Source organism: Schistocerca piceifrons, chromosome 2 (assembly GCF_021461385.2).
Source record: "Schistocerca piceifrons isolate TAMUIC-IGC-003096 chromosome 2, iqSchPice1.1, whole genome shotgun sequence".
Taxonomy (NCBI): domain Eukaryota; kingdom Metazoa; phylum Arthropoda; class Insecta; order Orthoptera; family Acrididae; genus Schistocerca; species Schistocerca piceifrons.
In genome coordinates, this window is record NC_060139.1 from 611,066,998 (window position 1) to 611,080,814 (window position 13,817).

The 13,817-nt window shown below is 45.1% G+C and overlaps 1 protein-coding gene across 1 annotated transcript in view; it reads left to right on the forward strand.

Annotated features, from left to right (window-relative positions):
- Window positions 1–13,817, forward strand: part of LOC124775662 (dynein axonemal heavy chain 8-like) — a 605,208-nt gene that overhangs the window by 175,221 nt on the left and 416,170 nt on the right. The window contains exon 13 of the mRNA XM_047250489.1: window positions 2,193–2,361. Within this exon, the coding sequence (XP_047106445.1) occupies window positions 2,193–2,361 (169 nt within the window). The remainder of the gene's footprint in view (window positions 1–2,192; window positions 2,362–13,817) is intronic.

Sequence of the window (13,817 nt, forward strand, 5' to 3'; positions counted from 1 at the left end):
CACACTGCAGGCAGAGATGTATGCCGTATATGCAGATATCTCTGCGCCCATGTCATATTTCTTTAACAGTGATTTGCAATGTACTTATACGTGCTTGGCTCTTTCTACCGATGTATAACGTGGGTGGGATCGCTTTACCGTCCCCAACCAAGCCACCTTATAATCGCGATAGCTTTGCCCCAACCTAGCTGAACTCAATTGTTTCATAAGCTGCGAAGTAGTCGCGGATTAAACAGTGATCCAGGAAGAGAATAAATTTCGTTTTTCACCGACAGTGATCACAGTGACCATTATTCAGATCTGTTTTAGGAATTAGGACATGTTATAAAACATATCTGAGGATGCTCATTGTTGACCGAAACCGGTAGTCTAAGGACCAGACGTTTTACGATCATTGACGGAAATAAAAGAAATTTATTGAAACCAGTAGCTCCACAAATACTTTTAACTACCCCAAAAGACCGCTCCATATTTCTTCTCCGCATTACTCATTCTTACTGCAAGTCCTTCACAAGTGGTAGTGAAGTACGATACAGCATAGTGTTGGTTTTAATTTTCTCGAAACTCATAGTTTTTAAATGACGTACAACCTTTTCCTGTGCGTTATTTCAACTTTCCTCATTGAAAAGCGTTATTTTATGTATCACAAAACATCTGAATGTAGTTCAGCCTCTTAAAGTTTACATCTCATCTTTGTGTTCTTAAACTCGTTTGATCGAAGAGTTCAGGATCGCTGCGTTGTCAGCCTGCCCTCGTCCTGTCGGACAAGGGAATGAAATTATAATAAAGGAGAAAAAATAGCTTACCGTCAGCCCTTCCCGGCTCGGTCCGAAAATGGTTGAACGCTTTTCATCCGAAATGTCTGGTTACGGCTGAATTCCCACAGTTTTATGGAGCATTCTTCCTAAGTAAGAGTGCTTTCAAGTGTGCCGCAGGGGAGTGTCGCAGGACCGTTGCCATTCACAATATACACAAATGACCTTGTGGATAACATCGGAAGTTCACTGAGGCTTTTTGCGGATGATGCTGTGGTATATCGAGAGGTTGTAACAATGGAAAACTGTACGGAAATGCAGAAGGATCTGCAACGAATTGACGCATGGTGCTGGGAATGGCAATTGAATCTCAATGTAGACAAGTGTAATGTGCTGCGAATACATAGAAAGAAAGATACTTTATCATTTAGCTACAATATAGCAGGTCAGCAACTGGAAGCAGTTAATTCTGTGAATTATCTGGGAGCAGGTATTAGGCGTGATTTAAAATGGAATGATCATATAAAGTTGATCGTCGGTAAAGCGGATGCCAGACTGAGATTCATTGGAAGAATCCTAAGGAAATGCAATCCGAAAACAAAGGAAGTAGGTTACAGTACACTTGTACGCCCACTGTTTGAATATTGCCCACCAGTGTGGGATCCGTACCAGATAGGGCTGATAGAAGAGATAGAGAAGATCCAACGGAGAGCAGCGCGCTTCGTTACAGGATCATTTAGTAATCGCGAAAGCATTACGGAGATGATAGATAAACTCCAGTGGAAGACTCTGCAGGAGAGACTCTCAGTAGCTCAGTACGGGCTTTTGGTGAAGTTTCGAGAACATACCTTCACGGAGGAGTCAAGCAGTATGTTACTCCCTCCTACGTATACCTCGCGAAGAGACCATGAGGATAAAATCAGAGAGATTAGAGCCCACACTGAGGCATACCGACAATCTTTCTTTCCACGAACAATACAAGACTGGAACAGAAGGGAGAACCGATAGAGGTACTCAAAGTACCCTCCGCCACACACCGTCAGGTGGCTTGCGGAGTATGGATGTAGATGTAGATTGTTCCGTGACGTACAGTGTGAACTGACCTTTATTCTGTAAAAGATATTCTCACTGTTGTTGATTCGAATGGTTAACCGATAGTATGCAGGCTTAGAGAAAATGAAGGCACTTATGCATTATTACAAGCAGATATATGTAGCTACTTCTCATAAAGTTGAGCATAGTATCAGTCTAGTACTCTAGAATTTGTAGCGAGTATAGCCGCGAATAGGTGACCTCGAACCTACCTTAATTTGTGAAAAGCGTGGATCGTTTGCCGCTGGACTTTGTGATTCATTTTTGCTTTTATCCCCTCCTGACTGAGAAGAGTCATATGTGATAAGAGCGTTCGTTTGCCGTAATGACAACTCTAACTCGCAGGAAGAGGATTCCGGAGCTATACATCCCGCTGATGCGTCTCCACCTGGCCAAGCTGGACCGCGCCTTCCAGGATGGCCTCTCCAGCATCACGTGGACCTCACTCCGCATTCCGGAATTTTTCGAGAAAGCCGACACAGTTCTCACAGACATGGAGAACTTCCTCAAAGATGTAAGTAACGGTTCATCTGCATCGACACTTTTGTTTTAGCGACAATCACTATCCGTAACACATTTAGGCAAAATTTTTCTTCGGTAAGTCTTGTTTTATCTCATTAGCGGTACTGGAAGAGGCAAAAGGAAGAATATTCGAAATGGTTTAGGCTTGTAGTCTAATGATCACAAACTGTACTAAGACGAAACTATCGAGAAACGCAGAACGAGTGAACTTGTTTCATCCGTTCTGGAAATTGTTGAACTTTGCGAGTGAAAGTTAAAGATATTATGATTCAGGCAGAAACAGCAATCAATTAGAATTTCTGTTTTAAGTGTTTATTCACCCATTAGTTGCCTTTCAAGTCTCTGCAGGTTCTTCATCACATGGTGGTATCTACAAAATCATTATTCCACAAACTTATCAAAGACCGCTTCCCAAAATTGTGACATTGTCGAAAACAGTTACAGTTAAAGGGAACCCATCAAAAGACGCATGATTTCATTTTTAGATGAGCATTGCTGTTTTACTATTACATACGTGTCGTAGAATCCAGCAAACCATGAGATATCAAACCGTAAGGCGGTATGACAACATCCGTTACACGGGGGATATTAAATTAGGAATTTGTAAAGCATTTATACCATGAGTAGAATCCTATATAGCACTAGTACAAGTCATTTTGATCTTGAGGTAACTGATGGTAGGGTATCACTATAGCTTGTCTGTATAAGTGTTACGTTCAGCAAGATAGTAGTTCCCCCATCACTCTACAACCGAGGTAGAACCATTCAATTAACATTCTAGTAACTCGATGATGGTTGTTAGTATCCGATATCTCTCCCTGTGATCGTAAAGAATACTTCATAACTGAGGGGGTGTAGCATTGTTGAATATCTTGATAGTTTTATGTTGAATGTTCATACATTAGCTAAACTGTCCAACAACAGTCTTGTGAAGATCATGCAACGAACAGGGTCACTGCTGTCATTGGGACGAACGACAGTAGTCCACGCTGTTACGCAAATTTGCCTTATCTGTTTACTCGTAGTACGAAATAGGTACGGAAGATTATGTAGATGCACAGGAGTACAAACAAGATGGAGAGAATCATCTTGCATTTGTAGATTTTTGTTATTCAGTTGTTCTCGCACGAAATGTAGGCGAACGAAGTATCTTAACTGGATTCGTACAGCAATGCGACTCTAAATATACTTCCACACTTGTGGTTGACTACAAACTTTTTAAGTTGGTATTACTGTACAGTGTTCGATAAGTCGTTTCCTATTTTATATTTACTGTAACTATCTTATTAGCTGATATCTCCATTGAAATTTAATAATTCTTCCAACAGATCTTATGGTTTTGTTTGACATCAGTTGAAATTTCACATAAAACCCTCTTATTGGCAACATATTGTCGTAATCAACTGGGTATGTTTGCAACAGCCACGTAGAACACAGGGAGGCACAACAGTGATCGTTACTTCCACTTCATGTAAGGTTATTGGTTCCGGTCTGCACAGCTCATCTTTTGCCTGTGCACGAAGAAAATAGTCAGAGCGTTAGATATGAAATGAGAGTCAACCACACACACACACACACATACACAGGTGCGTCCATTTTTATATATGTAAATAAAGCGGTCTTTGAGATGTGTTCAAAAAGTGACAGAAATTTTGTAATAATTTCCCGTGTTATATCAGCCCGATTCGCGCAACTTTTTCTTTCTTGTCTTGGTAAACGCGTCTGAAAAATGTCTGTTCAGAGTTAGCCATATTGCATGTTTAGTCTGTTGTCACTTGTGAAAAGGACTATGTGCTTTGGTAGTATCGGCGACTATTTATTTTGTATAAAAATAGATTAGAGAAGTTGTATTAATTTTACTATAGGTGAGGAATAGGGTGCAGCAAACTTTTAGAAACATTAAAAATTACTTTTGGTGAGGCTGATGTAAAGAAACACAAATATTTGTGAGTGGTGTAAGCTTTTCGACGAAGGCCGCGAAGACTTTGAAGATGACTAAACGTCCTGGAAGCCCTAGCACATTATTAACCGATGAAATCGTGCGGAAAGTGAAAGAAATGATTCTGAAAGAAACCGCTGCTTATGATGGCGTCTCAACTGGTTCGTTCTATGAATTTTTCTCAGAGGTTTTGGGTACGAAACGTCTGAAACGTCAAACGTAACATTTGTTCCAAAATAGTTGAATATCGAAGAGAAAGAGCGGCATTGCGTGTTGTTCAGGTGTTGCTGGATGAAGTCAACAACGATGTAGAAATACTGAATCGTGTCAATGCAGGTGGCAAACTTTGGTTTAAGGAAATGACGTCGCAACGAAAACTTAATCGTCCGTTGAATCATTCTGGATAGCAAATACCAAGAAAAGCTGAAGTGTGGTGAAATTTGAAGCTAAACTTAATGTGTTCTTTGTGCTTAGATTTCAACCCAACTACTACCAGGATTTTTTGTTCTGTTGACTACCAGTGGAGTCATGAACCCCACAAGGAATTTACATTGGGTGTTTGGACAGTATTTCATTTATTGTAACGAAAGACATAAAAACAAGCATCATGGAATTGGGAATAGGGAAACCTTGCATATAAAATTTTATGTCATCTCGTTGTCTCTGTAGAGCTGTACCAAGGGAAGTAGGAGAGGATGTTGTTTGGTGGCCAGTGTCCTCTTTCTATTACACAAACGGCATGTAATACCTGGGTTCCTTGTTATTGTAAAGAGATACTTAACACGTGCTTCCATGTGCTGTGGTACAAGCTCTCTATTCTAGTCCACTTTAGCCTCACTCTAGTGAAGTACAAAGTCCGCTATGAACACTATGTCGCTATGTGCTGCCTGATTCGGAGCTAGAGGCTGTGACTGCTGCTCCAACTCGGTGACATGCTTGATGACAGACTCGAACTAACTGGCCCTCCGATCCTTGGCGGCTATCTAAAAACTGGTGGCCGAAAGGACGTTGGCGGCGCGTTTCCAGCGAGTCTCTCATTGGCCTCGATCGATCTTCTTGTGACCTCTAAGCTGCACGGAACCCTCCCCCCCCCCCGCCCCCCCACCCCCCCCGCATAATGCTGCATCCTTGTCATGTTGTCATGTAGTGAGGCTGCGAACAACAACGAGGAGGGAGGGGAGGCAGGACGGTCGATGTCGAGATGAACCAGGAGCCATGACTGTGGAGGACGGCATACTCCTGACTGTACCCCGCCATCTGGCTTGCGAGGCAACAGAAACATCCTCTGGAAAACTGCTGCCAGGGTACACATCCAGGCCTGAGAGCGTGTGCTGGGGCGATGACGGCGACGGCCACATCGATGGCGATGTCGGGTTCAGGTCCATGGGATCGGCGAGAGGCGACGGAGGGGGCGAAGGCACATCGTCCATCTGCTCCTCCTGGGGTGCCCTGGTGGCACCAGCGAGTGTTCGCGAAGGCTGCGTGGTCCCATGAGGCCGTGAATCTGGGGGAAGAAAAGCAGCAGACTCACGGGGTAAATGACATGCACAAATTTGGTTCTCGTGGTGGCGCTGCAAACCATCGGGACCTGCAATTAAGCACATATATGAGCCAATGCGTTCCTGGATCATGTTTCTTTCCCAGCTCCCACGGTTGCCATAAGCCCTGAAAAGAACAAGATCGCACGGTACAAAGTGATACATGCAGACCATTGGCAGCGCCGGATGCTGTGGTGGGTGTAGCAAGTGAGCAGCATCCGATGGTGGCGGCCATGCAGAAGTTCCGCTGGTGATGGTCCGTCTCGTGGGTGGGAGCGATAGGAGGCGAGAAAGAGTTGCAGTGTATGTTCCCACGTGAGGGTGGTGCGAAGCTTGGACATCTGTGGCTTGAAAGTATGTACGAAATGTTCTGCTTCTCCGTTGGACTGTGGCTGAAACAGGGCACTTGTCAGATGACGAATGCTATTTCGTTCACAAAACTGTTCAAAATCACGTGAAGTGAACTGTGGTCCATTGCCCGACACTAGTATTTCTGGCAAACTTTCGATGCAAAATACTGAGGACATCGCTTGAATGGTACCATGTGATGTGGTAGAGTTCATAGGCACCACAAATGGAAACTTGCTAACAGAGTCGACAACTATGAGCCAACGGGCCTTAAAAAGTGGTCCTACAAAGTTTATGTGCACTCATTGGTATGGCGATTGAATCTTAGGCCAAGCTGAGACTGTCTGTCGCGGAGCGGTTTGGTTCTTTGCGCATGCGCGACACTGTGACGTCATATGTTCAATGTGGCCTCCATGCCCTGCCAAGTACAGTGCTGTCGCGCTAACTGTTTAATGCGAACAATTCCCCAATGTCCATGGTGGAGCAATCGCAACACATCCTTTTGCAACACTTTGGGAATAAGCATACGGGATTGTCCATTGTTGAACTGAAAGATAAGCCGACGTGCAAAATATCGGCGCACAACTGAGCTCTGGATACTGTTCAGTGAAAAAGGCCAAGACGTGCGAATATAATCCAACAAAATCTTGAGGTCTGGGTCTGCTTCCATGGCCTGTGCAATCATTCTGTAGTCCAAGGGAAAAGATTCCAGCAATTCAGAGTCCTGTGCATCAGTTTGCCAACAAGATGTGAGGTACATCAAAATCAGAGTATGGGCAATCGGAAAGCGAGATAGGGCGCCTGCATTGGCATGCTTTGTCGTAGGTCTGTACACAATTTTATACAGATACTGCGAAAGTAACAAAGTCCAGCCAGAGTTGCAATTTTTGAGCAGTGCGCGTAGGAACCGGCTTGACGGATGAAACATGGACTGCATCACTTGTAATTTGACACTAAATAGAAACTGTGACCATACAAATAGTGATGGAATTTTGTCACACCATACACAATAGCGAGAGCTTCTTTTTCAATTCGAGAATAATTGCACTGAGTTCGAGGTAACAACTTTGAGGCAAAAGCACCAATTCTGTGGGAAATCACAGCGCCGATTCCGTAGGAAGAAGCATTGACTTGCAAAACTACCGACTTGACAGGATCAAAATGCACTAACATCTCTCACTAAGCAAAGCATTTTTGAGTTTCTGAAACGCGTCTTGACAGCTTTTAGTCCCGACAAAAGGAACGTTTTTACGACGCAAACGATGCAATGGAGCCGTGATCTGTGTGGCATTTGGTATGAAGCGAATGTACTATTTCATCTTGCCTAGTACTGACTGCATTTCAGACACATTCCGAGGAACAGGCAGATCACGGATTGCAAGCAGATGAGATTGGAGGGGGTACACACCCTGACTGTTTATCACATGACCTAAGTACTGTAGTTCAGTTTGAAAAAAGTCACGCTTTTCGAGATGACACTTTAGCTGTGCTTCTGACAACACTCGAAAAAAGAGTGTGTTGACACGTTTTGCGCAGTAGCGTCCCGGACCATGATGCCAGAATATGATACTCCACAAGAACATGAAAATTCACAGTCGCGAGTGAGGCCTTGCAAAGTTGCTACCCACTCACGGTAATTCTGTTGAGGTGCACGTTTTGTGCGGAAAATGCTTACCTCTTTTCCACGGCAGTCATACAAATCAGAGAGGATGGGTGGCGCAGCCGGGTAAATAGTATAGAAATGTTGCAAACACAAATGAAATAAACGTTTTCTCCTATTTAACAAAAAAAAAAAAAAAAAAAACTGGACCGTCATCCTCGTCGCCATTTGTTATGATTCTCGTCGTCATTTGTTATGATGATAGGTGGTCAATGCAAAATAGAAACATATATTGCAGGTTTGGCAGCGAAGTCGGTAAGGAGCTGGCTGCAAGGTCTCCAAGGTCTCTATCTGCAACGACTGAAATAATTAGTAGTCGTTGGTAAAAAATAATATATATTGTACTTAACTTGTGTTCATGCTTCTTCATATGCTGCATACATATAATTACAAACATGTCGAGAGAGGCATTACTTACGCCATACATGACTAAGCGACTTGTTAGAGATTGCTTCCTATCAGCAGAAGGCTATGCTACATTCTTAGTTGACGTCCCGAGCAAGAGTGGACGAGAGCTCGCTAGATACTTGTCACAAGCCGCGGAGCAGCGCTAGCGGCGCTGCTCGCGACTCTCGGGTCCAGCGATATCTGTTACGCGCAGCGGTCGATATCTGCAACCCCTAACAAGTGTGATATCGAACGTTGATACCACATTCCTCTGGGTTACTTTGTCTCTTAAAGCATTTGAAACGTGCTGTGTCCAGAACAACTTAGGCTATGCATTGTCTGTCAATGTAACATGCGCTACAAAGTTATTAGAGTCTTCGTATTAACCGGAACACTAGGGACCCAGAAATCGAAAGGAGGTATTGTAGCTTCACAGTACCTTGAATGCGATTTGTCAGGTATTCACGCCATTCCTCTTCTGTGTCGTTAAATTGCCGCAACGGTGGTATGCTGTTCGGCGACACTTGTTGGGTGTGTCGGTCGTCTGGCTTCTGTTGTGCGGACGACACTGCTTGTGCAGCCAGAAGTTGTTGTGCCATCGTCAACAAGACAACAATTTCTTGATTCTGAAACTGAAAAGCTTGTGTTAAATCCATTACATTGGCCGTCTGCGGCTGAGGCGCGGAGCAGGAGGTGGAGGGGGCGGGGTAATCATGGTCTACACAAATACATTATAGAAAAAAAAGAGAGAAATTTTATTAGTTCTGCGTCTCCCTACCTGGAAGACATGCAAGAACACAACAATTCATTAGCAATTATAAACCCCTGCAATCTGAAACACAAGAGAAGCAAGCAAAATATCAGCACAAAATTATTCTCGTCACCAATGTTGAATCCTCGTTGCCATCTGTTAAATCCTCGTTGCCAGCTTTTATTTCGTCTCGTTGTCACTGTAGATCTGTTCCAAGGTAAGCAAGGAGAGGATGTTGTTCGGTGAGTGGTATCCTCTTTCTATAACACTAACTGCAAGCAATTATTAACTGGATTGTTTATTAACATAGACAAAAAGCTACTGAACTTGTTCTTCCATGTGCTGTCGTACAAGCTCTCTATTCTAGTCCACTTTAGCCTCACTCTAGTGAAGTACAAAGTCCGCTATGAACACTATTCTGGTCGCTATTTGCTGTCAGATTCGGAGCTAGAGGCTGTGACTGCGGCTCTAACTCGGCGACACGCTCGATGACAGACTCGAACTAACTGGCCCTCCGATCCTCGGCGGCTATCTAAATACTGGTGGCCGAGAGGACGTTGGCGGCGCGTTTCCAGCGAGTCTGTCGTTGCCCTGATCGATCTTCTTGTGACCTCTATGCCGCATGGTACGCTGGCGCCAGCTTATGCCAGCACATAAAAACTTTCAGATATTGTCTTCGTCCTTCTTCTTCTGTGGGTATTATTTGTAGCTTCAATTTTAAAAATAGGGTCTTTTTGTCATCTAACATCGGTCAATTTCTGCAATCCATTCTCCACAATCTTTGCAACGAAATTTCCAAACTTCATATTGCTATGTTATCTTAGCTCTCTCTTCCACACTTAACTTACTTTCTACAATTCTACAAAGAAAAGTCCTATAAGTACAGAGATACAGAATCAAGATCCACAGGTGAAATGATGTAATCAGTGACCCAAATGCATGTCTCAAAAAAAAAAGTGAAGCGAATATTGATTGGTATGTACAAAAGATTATCCTCAATCTTATCACGTGAAATTCTGAGCCATGTCAAACAGGAAACATTTACGGATACGCACAAATCAGCAAACACAGAGCAGAAAGCTCGAGGAAAATTATCCGGTCTGTCAAAGATTTTTATCACCACAACAGATAGCGAAGTTTCCAGAATGAAATTTTCACTCTTCTGTGGAGTATGCCCTGATATGAAACTTCCTGGCGGTTTAAAATTGTGTGCTAGCCCAAGACTCGAACTCGGAACCTTTGCCTTTCACTGGGAAGTGCTCTAGCAACTGGGCTACGCAAGCACGCCCTCACAGCTTTACTTCCGCCAGTACCTCATCTCCTACCTTCCAAACTTCACAGAACCTCTCCTGTGAACCTAGCAAGACTAGCACTCCTGGAAGAAAGGATATTGCAGAGACACGACTTTGCCACAGCCTGGAGGATATCAGCGCACATTCCGCTGCCGAGTGAAAATTTCATTCCCCCAGGCTGTGGCTAAGCCATGTCTCTACATATCCTTTCTTCCAGGAGTGATAGTCTTGCTGGGTTTGCAGGAGAGCTTCTGTGAAGTTTGGAAGGTAGGAGATGAGGTACTGGCGGAAGTAAAGCTGTGAGGGCATGCTTGCGGGGGGGGGGGGGGGGGGGGGCGGTTGTAAGTGGTGCTTGCGTAGCTCAGTTGGTAGAGCACTTGCCCTTGAAAGGCAAAGGTCCAGAGTTCAAGTCTCCGTGCAGCACACAGTTTTAATCTCCCAGGAAGTTTCAGATAGCAATGTATACATCACGGCACAGAGAGAGTGAGAAACCAGCCTCGCTATATGAAATGCAGACGATGAAAGAAATGAGACAAATTCCTTTCAAGATAACCGAAAATGATGTTGGAGAATGGTTAGCAAATGTCTTTGGTTTCCTCAAATGGTTCAAATGGCTCTGAGCACTATGGGACTTAACAGCTATGGTCATCAGTCCCCTAGAACTTAGAACTACTTAAACCTAACTAACCTAAGGACATCACACAACACCCAGTCATCACGAGGTAGAGAAAATTTTGGTTTCTTCTCAAGTTCCTTCATGTGATGCAAGACGGTTCTAGGACCCTTCTGTGAAGTTTGGAATGTGTGTGAAATACACTCCTGGAAATAGAAAAAAGAACACATTGACACCGGTGTGTCAGACCCACCATACTTGCTCCGGACACTGCGAGAGGGCTGTACAAACAATGATCACACGCACGGCACAGCGGACACACCAGGAACTGCGGTGTTGGCCGTCGAATGGCGCTAGCTGCGCAGCATTTGTGCACCGCCGCCGTCAGTGTCAGCCAGTTTGCCGTGGCATACGGAGCTCCATCGCAGTCTTTAACACTGACAGCATGCCGCGACAGCGTGGACGTGAACCGTATGTGCAGTTGACGGACTTTGAGCGAGGGCGTACAGTGGGCATGCGGGAGGCCGGGTGGACGTACCGCCGAATTGCTCAACACGTGGGGCGTGAGGTCTCCACAGTACATCGATGTTGTCGCCAGTGGTCGGCGGAAGGTGCACGTGCCCGTCGACCTGGGACCGGACCGCAGCGACGCACGGATGCACGCCAAGACCGTAGGATCCTACGCAGTGCCGTAGGGGACCGCACCGCCACTTCCCAGCAAATTAGGGACACTGTTGCTCCTGGAGTATCGGCGAGGACCATTCGCAACCGTCTCCATGAAGCTGGGCTACAGCCCCGCACACCGTTAGGCCGTCTTCCGCTCACGCCCCAACATCGTGCAGCCCGCTTCCAGTGGTGTCGCGACAGGCGTGAATGGAGGGACGAATGGAGACGTGTCGTCTTCAGCGATGAGAGTCGCTTCTGCTTTGGTGCCAATGATGGTCGTATGCGTGTTTGGCGCCGTGCAGGTGAGCGCCACAATCAGGACTGCATACGACCGAGGCACACAGGGCCAACACCCGGCATCATGGTGTGGGGAGCGATCTCCTACACTGGCCGTACACCACTGGTGATCGTCGAGGGGACACTGAATAGTGCACGGTACATCCAAACCGTCATCGAACCCATCGTTCTACCATTCCTAGACCGGCAAGGGAACTTGCTGTTCCAACAGGACAATGCACGTCCGCATGTATCCCGTGCCACCCAACGTGCTCTAGAAGGTGTAAGTCAACTACCCTGGCCAGCAAGATCTCCGGATCTGGATGAAGCGTCGTCTCACGCGGTCTGCACGTCCAGCACGAACGCTGGTCCAACTGAGGCGTCAGGTGGAAATGGCATGGCAAGCCGTTCCACAGGACTACATCCAGCATCTCTACGATCGTCTCCATGGGAGAATAGCAGCCTGCATTGCTGCGAAAGGTGAATATACACTGTACTAGTGCCGACATTGTGCATGCTCTGTTGCCTGTGTCTATGTGCCTGTAGTTCTGTCAGTGTGATCATGTGATGTATCTGACCCCAGGAATGTGTCAATAAAGTTTCCCCTTCCTGGGACAATGAATTCACGGTGTTCTTATTTCAATTTCCAGGAGTGTATATCGTCAGGCTGAAAGTTCGAGTTATGACACGTGTTCAGATTGAAACTTCCTGTTTTCCACGCCTCGGAACTTTCTTAGCGTCATCCGGAACCCAAATTACGATCCTGGGCAGAATCCATGCACTGCTAAGCAATCTGCAGAGCGTGAGACATACTGTGTGACGTACTGCTCTGTAGATTAACTCAGAGTCTTTTACTGATTGACTTGAATTAATCTTCTGCGTTGCCACGTTAGTGAATCAGTTTAAATAAACTGTAGCCAACCACATTTCAACGTGTGGAATTTTTCACTACACCAAAGTCAATAATTAAAGTCTTGTAGCAACCTAAGTACTCTCAAGAAGATTCTGAGATCCGACCACTGAACTGGAAAATGCCACCTCTAACAGTTCATACACCCCCTCCACCAAACAAGATTACAGTTCAAAGTCATTTTGTCAAAAGATACACAAATAACATTACACTTCAAGTTTCCATATAAACAAATGGAATTTATTGGTTTTAGTTAAGACTAACCAAGTCAGTCACTTTAAACTCACACTATCTCCTGCTAGATAACGGTACGACACTGTACTATTAGACCTTATCCTGCTGAGCACATGCACCATTCACTAAACTGCAGCAGTGTTTAAGAAAATTGCGAGACTGACTGAACAAAATTCCGCACCAGCACAGGGAAACGCAGTATTGATTCTTGTAGCCACTCCTTAATTGAAAAGTAACGTAGTTGGTCATAGAGTACTTATTGCTCACTTTAGAAATATCCTAGGGATACTCTGAGGACGTCCCAGCGTAATAACTGTTTCATTAGTTCACAGGCGTCGCTTCGGATAATGTCGTGACACCTGCTCGTCACCTTCAGATGCTTATTGACACGGTGCTTTTTTTGTGTGTGCTGAAGTGCTATCACCTTGGCGGCTGTACTTCCTGTGTGAGAGGTAAATGGGTGATTCACTCTTTGTTTAAGCATAAGAAGGCTGTAGGCAGGAAGAGGTGCTTGAGCCCTTCTGGGGTGAGGTTTGAGCCGATTTAAGGGGTCGGTTGATTTCATTTGACTTCATTTAACATTTTATTGTAGCGCCTCGACGATGCCTCGAGGTACCCGGATGTGATGACAATGTGTAGGTGTGACTGTCCCGGTGTAGTCCAGCTGTCCTGTTGAAGGCCTTAGTGCGTCCAATTTGTCCAAAAGTTTGCAATTGTGGGAGATGATAAGTTCCTGGATAATCGGTATGTCGAGTTCCTGGTGCAAGTCACTGACCCTTGCCCACCTGCGTGCCCCAAGGATAAGACGAAAGCATCGATTTTGTAAAATCTGCG